The 7,568-nt window shown below is 38.0% G+C and overlaps 1 protein-coding gene across 3 annotated transcripts in view; it reads left to right on the top strand.

Moving 5' to 3' along the window:
- The window catches only part of ZNF354A (zinc finger protein 354A), a 16,092-nt gene extending 10,010 nt beyond the window's left edge, over nucleotides 1–6,082 (top strand). For all 3 annotated transcript variants that reach the window (XM_045284897.1, XM_004696832.2, XM_045284898.1), the window contains one exon: nucleotides 3,996–6,082. In XM_045284897.1, coding sequence (XP_045140832.1) covers nucleotides 3,996–5,545 — 1,550 coding nt within the window. In that variant the 3' untranslated portion in view covers nucleotides 5,546–6,082. The remainder of the gene's footprint in view (nucleotides 1–3,995) is intronic.
- Nucleotides 6,083–7,568: the final 1,486 nt, after the last annotated feature.

Here is a 7,568-nt window from a genome sequence, read left to right on the forward strand (position 1 = left end):
GGGTCATATTTCAAACAGATGATCCTGGTGAATTTACTTTGTAATTCTCATCTGATGTTGGATTGTCATTTCTTCACCAGCCATCAGGATATACTTCTCCGGTCTTCGCCCGCTTGGCGCCGCGGGCGGCTGCCGGCCGCGGCCCCTCAGTCGGCCGCTCTGAGGCGGGGCCCCCATTGCAATATTCTGTTGATTTTTTGACTATTGCTCCTTAAGAGTCAATTGTGGATCCAAGTGAAATGAAATCTTTGATCTTTTCTCTATTTGACATGGTGTTTATTGGTCCAATTGTGAAGATTCTTCTTTTGCCTGCATTGAGGTTTAATCCGTACCGAAGGCTGCAGCCATTGATGTTCATCAGTTAAGGCTCCAAATCCTCTTGGCTTTCAGCAAACAAGGCTGGTGCATCTGCAGTGTTAATATGTCTTCCTCCGATCCTGATGCTACATTCCACTTTCTATAACCCAGCTTCTCAGAATATGTTCTTAGCATACAAATGGAACAAATACGGATTTTCTTCTAAATGAGGGAGGGCTCTCCACAGTCCGTACCATCACAGAGAAGTTTTTAAGTTATTTTCCTCAAGCGATTGCTACTGTTCTTTCGCTAACCATTGTACCTCGTGCTCATTACACTCCAGTCCCAGCAGCCTCTCTCGTTCCTTGGAGAAGTGAAGCCCACTTAGAGTTCCTGTTCTCCTTGTCTGCCAGGCTCTTTCTTTGGGTACCCATCTATTTCTCTCTCAATTTTATTTAGATTTCCACTCAGATATAATTATCACGTGTTTGCCATCTCAAAAGTATTCTCTATCCAAAAACTCTAAACAAATATCAATTTTTCAAAAAGATAGCAGAAAAGAGTGACCTGTGAAGGAAATGCAGAAGTAAAAACTGGTAGACGGAAAGAGAAAAGCGGAATAAAATATGTCTTCAGGCTTGTTCTCAGCAGAGAAAATACAGTCAACAAAGTGAACATCACACGAACGTGACAAGAGATAGGAAGGCTCTTTTTAAATGGTTACCTCTAGCCAAGGACAGAATGCCAGACTGTGTGGTCTTAAAGAACAGAAATCATTTTTTTCTAAATTCAGAACACGGGGTCTCTGGGGAGGGTTTCTAAAATCTGCCTGTTCAGTGGGAAAATCCCTCACTCCAGCGCCCTCAGAACCTTGGCAATCTCCACCAGTCACCTTTATTCTTCTCATTGTGTTTGTTCCTTTCTTTGACTAATCTGCACTTTTTTACATCTTAAAAGTCAAGAGGTTTAATACACACACTACACTGATTTGGCCTCATTAGCATAACAAATAAAACTAATCACAAAGGGTATGGGGCTTAAGGTTTCAACACATAATTATTGGAGCATACAGCTCAGTCAATAATTTCTCCTCTTTACACTTTTTTTCTATGGATGATTTATTGTTTCCTTCCTTTTCTTTTCAACCCTGACAGCATAATCCTTTTTGCTTGATGTGTGAACTTGTTGTCTTCCAGCTTATAACATTGTAAAATGTAACTTATATCTTAGCACCTCTGTAAATTAATTTAATAATGCCTCCCTGTCTGAACTGGACCTGAAACCATCATGCATGCAATCCTGGAAGGAAACTACTCCCATAAAGGTTTGAATTAAAAACAATGAGTCCTCACTACTCACAGATCTTATATTTGTGAATTTGACAAAATTGTGAGTTTAATAAAATTTATTTGACACCAAAATCAATAATTGAGTCACTTTTGCAGGCATGCACAAAGCTACCAAAAAATTGGAATCGCCTAATGCACACATTTCTGTCTGAGATCAAGCAAGACAATGCTCTGCCTTCTTGCTCTAGCTCTTATACTATCATCAGGTGTCTTTCCCCCAGTCTAATTAGTGCCAAGTTTCTCTCCTTTTTGTGCTTTCTGTTGGTGATTTTGCAGAGCCCTCAAGAAGACTGTGTATTATATAAGCTTCACTTGGGTGTTAGTTACAGTTGTGGTAGATGTGACTTAAATATTAATAAACGAATAACATTAAATAAAATGTTTTTTTAAGACATCCATACAATAGTATTGGCTGATGAAAATGATATGTCCAGAGGTTCTCTGGAACATAATCCTATGTTTCCCTAGGAGTAATAGTTTGGTATTTACTAATGCAGTTTTCATGGTAAAAAGAGGCTTGATGGCATAGTGACTACATATTGGGTTGCTTACTTCAGGGTCAGCAGTTTGAAACTATCATCCACTTCATGGCAGGAAAAAAAAAAAAAAAGAGGCTTTCTCCTGTAAAGAATTACAGTCATGGAAACCCAGAGGAGCAGTTCTACCCTGTCCTGTAGGGTCACTATGAGTCACCATCCATTTGATGCCATGAATGAATTCATGATAGCGTTACAGATTAGAACTACCACAAATCATGAGAATCTGATGGTGTGTGTATGACTCATGTACATGCTTGTGTATGAAACTTGTTATCAATTAAGCATATTTAGCATTGTTCAAATGGAGAAAGGTACTGTATTTAATGCAGACTAACAAAACTAACACATTTCAAATATATTAATAGTGCCATAAGAGAGTTATCTATAGGTAAATAAGATATCTGCTGTGGTTAGTGCTGTAGCAAAAGGAAAGGACTGGAAACTTGGCGTCAAGAAAGGACTAGATTACACAAAGAAGAGAAAGGGAAATGAGTGGAGGCTTATTTCCTGTGTAGATCTCACAAATGCATGTTGGGCTTCCAATGTCATCCATAGTCATCTGCAAACCAGAAGCTCACAATTTAGGCTCTGATTATATTCCCTCTTTGGGCTTCAGATTATATGATTTACAATCCTTGGATCACAGATGTTCTTGTGCTTCTTCCATGTGGGCTTAATTGACATCTCACTTAGATGACTGCTTATTTGGAAACAAGCCTTTAATATCCCCAGACACTACTTATCTGGTTGCTGGGCACCATCTAATTTCTTTACCACACTTTACTATAACACCCATATTTTCCTTGTTCCTTTCCTGAGGGTGAGTGTGGCTATGAAGTTAGACCTAATTGTTCTTAAATTCGAGCTAGGATTTAATGAGAGCCCCAAATCAATCCCTGGATCTATGTTTTTTTTTAATCTGCCTTTGGCTCCCCTTAGAGACCTCCTTGTTAATTTAGGGTAGAGAGTCTTATTGATCATCTCCCTGGAGCATAAAGATCTTCTGTTAATATTGTCATTGATTAACCCCTAGTATAAGTTTTTAAAACACTGTTGAGAGAGGGATATTGGACTAGTTTACTCAAACTACAAATCACAATACTTGAATTACTTACTTGTACAAAATAAATCTCTACAGAAACAATGGGATTTTGTCGTCAGGGAAATTTTACAATAGTATTCACTGACACTGTCAATCACAGGTCTGCTGGAATAATATATATCTTAGTACAGCAAATAGGGCATTGATGTACTAAGTAGATGTTTGTCCTCCTGTTGACAGTGTAATACTCAGTATAACCCTATAACGCCGAGCGCGACATTTTCATAACATTTAATTAAATGTATATATTAACATCTATAATGATAACTATGAAAGTAAAGAATAAAAACAAAAAATGGTTTTTCCTGAAATTAAAAATTCAGGTGTTATAGGGATATCTGTCTTTTGCTTCTTCAAACACCATGACATTTTAGTCTTAAGTCCTCAGGTTAGAGGTGTGTTTGAGGTAAAGTCCAGTTCACCTAATGGAGTTTCCATATCAACCTCTCTTGTGTGACCTTTGGAGCATGTTGTATGCCTTGAAGATCTGGGATTCAATGCCCAAGTGTTCTGTGGCACTTAGCCTGGGTCCTATCTATTTTTCTATACTATATAACATTGCTGTTCTTTTCTGGTGTCCCACCCTTATTGGAAAATATCAGCACCTTACTGAAATATTCATATTTTTTATTCTACATATGGAGTCTCAGTAGTGTCTACTATGCTATCACATGTAACACCTTCATTTTTCTGCTTTTCTTTTTCCAGGATGGGAGAACTGTCCAAAAGCCACAAAGTCAACTCAAACACATGATTCATCATTTCAAGGACTGACAATAAAAAGATCTAAAAGTAAAGGACTGAGAGACTTTAAATCAGAAAGACTCTGTGTATATGAAGAGAGAATAAAGAAGCAGCCTAATAAAAAGGGAAGTTTTCAGATCATTTCAGTCACTCACAAAAAAATCCTTACTATAGAAAGAATCCATAAAAATATTGAATTTGGTCAAAACTTCAACCTGAAGTCAGGACTTAGTAGACAACAAATTTTAACTAGAGAAAAACCACCTGTAAAATGTGAGATGCCAGGAAATGGCTACAAACAGAATTCAGATTTGCTTAACCAACCAAAAATCAACATGGCAGAGAAGCGCTATAAGTGTAATTTATGTGAGAAAACATTCACTAACAACTCATCCCTCCGTAAACATCTGAAAAACCATAACGGAGAGAAATTATTTAAATGTAAAGAATGTTCAAAGGCCTTCAACCAAAGTTCAGCTCTTATTCAACATCAAATAACTCATACTGGAGAGAAACCATATGTATGTCAAGAATGTGGCAAAGCTTTCACTCTTAGTACATCTCTTTATAAACACCTGAGAACCCATACTGTGGAAAAATCCTACAGATGTAAAGAATGTGGAAAATCCTTCAATCGAAGGTCAGGACTTTTTATACATCAAAAAATTCATGCTCAGGAAAATCCCTATAAATATAACCCAGGTAGGAAGTCATCTCTTCCTGGATGTCAGAGAATTCATCCCAGAAAGAAGTCTTATCTGTGTAATGAATGTGGCAACACCTTTAAATCTAGCTCATCTCTTCGTTATCACCAGAGAATTCACACTGGAGAGAAACCTTTTAAATGTAGCGAATGTGGGAGAGCCTTCAGTCAGAGTGCATCTCTTATCCAGCATGAGAGAATTCACACTGGAGAAAAACCTTACAGGTGCAATGAATGTGGAAAGGGCTTCACTTCTATTTCCCGACTTAATAGACACCGGATAATTCATACTGGTGAGAAGTATTATAATTGTAATGAATGTGGTAAAGCCTTAAGTTCCCACTCAACACTTATTATTCATGAAAGAATTCATACCGGAGAGAAACCGTGTAAATGTAAAGTGTGTGGGAAAGCCTTCAGACAAAGTTCAGCGCTCATTCAACATCAGAGAATGCATACAGGTGAAAGACCCTATAAATGCAATGAGTGTGGGAAAACATTCAGGTGTAACTCCTCTCTCAGTAATCATCAGAGAATTCATACTGGAGAGAAACCATATCGATGTGAGGAATGTGGAATATCATTTGGCCAAAGTTCAGCTCTCATTCAACACAGAAGAATCCATACAGGAGAGAAACCCTTTGAATGTAATACATGTGGGAAAACTTTTAGACAAAGCTCATCTCGTATTGCACATCAGAGAATTCATACTGGAGAGAAACCATATGAATGTAACACATGTGGGAAACTTTTCAACCACAGGTCATCCCTAACTAATCATTATAAGATTCATATTGAGGAGAACCCTTAAAAATATATTTGCATGTGTGAAAGCCTTAAACCAAAGCTCATTATAGAATAAATACTTGAGTGATATAATAAAATAACACACAATTTCTACAATAATGTATTCCTCGTCACATATATTACAAGGATAAACTTTGAATACATAATAAACATGAGGAACACATGACTACACTTTTTAAAGCTGAGATGAAGAATTTCACAAAAGGACACATTGGATATTTATAAAACAAAAGGTTTCAGTTTTTTTTCGCTAATGCAATGTCAGTGTACAATAGATATTGTAAGTATCAAATATCTTGGAGGCTATAGTTATGTGTGCTGGATTCTCACTAGAAAAACAAACTACAAACAAGTAATATATTTTTATAACATTTTAATAACATGAAATAATTGATCAAAGAATTTATGCATTGTTAAAAGGACAAAATAAAAGACAAAACAAGCTAATCTACCTCTTAGTCTCTCGAGTTTGTCCTTGTCCTGACTTACTATCACTTTTGTGCCCGAATTTCACTGAAAAATAAAATGTGTGCTCTTTTTCCTTTGGCCATGCAATTATTATTAGGAGGGAGTATTCAGTCCAATTCCCTTTCTAAGAATTTTTCATTTTTAAACTGCAATCCCAAAGATCTCCATGCTGTATACTGTGTGCTGTCATCTGTGCTATATTACATGGAAAAACATAATTTTAAGAGTTGTTATTAGTTGCTGTCGGGTCAGTTCTGACTCCTAGTTACCTGGGTAACATAGAACAAAACACCCATGCTCGTGTCATCTTCACAATCAGTTAGATGTTTGAGCTCACTTAGCAATCGTTGTGTGATAAAGAGCCACATGGCAGGACCATTTCTCAAGAGGGTGGTCTACTTCCAAAATGGACACTGTGGAAAAACTTGCTTGTTTTCTGTTTGGTCTGAACCCTGCATCAGATTCTTCCCCCAACCTCCTTTCTTTAGATGTGAGCCCATGGTTTGCCATCTTGCCTGCTGATCCCGGGACTCATCATCAGCCTGCATATTACCTGCCAACCTTGGATTCATTGGCCTATGCAGCCAGAAGCTTGCCTTCTGTGTTAGTCTGGGTTGACTAGAGGAACAAAGCCAGAGACACTCATGCATATGTAAGAGAGAGCTTTATATCAAAGGATAGTTGTATATTAAGAAAACATCCCAGCCCCGTCCAGTTCAACTCCATAGATCTGATATTAGTCTATATGTCTGAAATCAGTCTATAAATTTCAGACTCACATAACACATGCAATGATGCTGAATGCAGGAAGATCACAGGCCAGTCGGTGGAAATTCTTGTGGATCCAGTGATGATGGAAGCATCTCAGCACTGGCAGGGGTCTTCACATGGCTCTTCCAGCTCCGGTGTCTGGATCCATCAGTGTAGCGCCATGTGGCTTGTCAACAGGAATGTGCAGCAGTGTGTCTGGCTGCAGAGTGAGAGTGTGTCTGGCCTCTAGTGAGCTATTTATCTCCTTAGCAGCTCCAAATGAGATCATCAAGCTGTGACCTAATTGACAAGCTACACTCCACCCTTTCACTCTTAATAGTCTCATGTTGACACCAGATTATGTAAATACCACACCTTCTGACCTGCTGATATGGGTTCTTAGCCCATGTACCTACGTAACTCAAGAGATGCTTTCAACCTGACATAAAATCCACAGATTTGGAACTTGCTGGCCTCTAAAACGGTATCTGCTAATTATTTGACATAAGTTATATATACATATATCCGCTGCATTCCTTTTGCTTCTCTAGAGCAGGGCTTCTTAGACTTTTCCCCCTCTTAACCCCTTTTTACCTGAGAAATTTGCAAACAAGAAAGAGCTACCAGAAGCATGTGGATTCATTACACATTTGATTTTGAGTTAAATTTTGGTCATTCGGCACTCAGAAACCTTTTCCAAAACCAAACTCATTGTGATCGAGACAATGCTGACTCATAGTGACCCTACAGGACAGGGTAGCACTGCCTCGGACAGGTTTCTGAGACTTTTTTTAAAAATCGTTTTATTA

The sequence above is a fragment of the Echinops telfairi genome, unplaced genomic scaffold (assembly GCF_000313985.2).
Source record: "Echinops telfairi isolate 266 unplaced genomic scaffold, ASM31398v2 ScPeMD7_7469;HRSCAF=8507_0, whole genome shotgun sequence".
Classification (NCBI taxonomy): domain Eukaryota; kingdom Metazoa; phylum Chordata; class Mammalia; order Afrosoricida; family Tenrecidae; genus Echinops; species Echinops telfairi.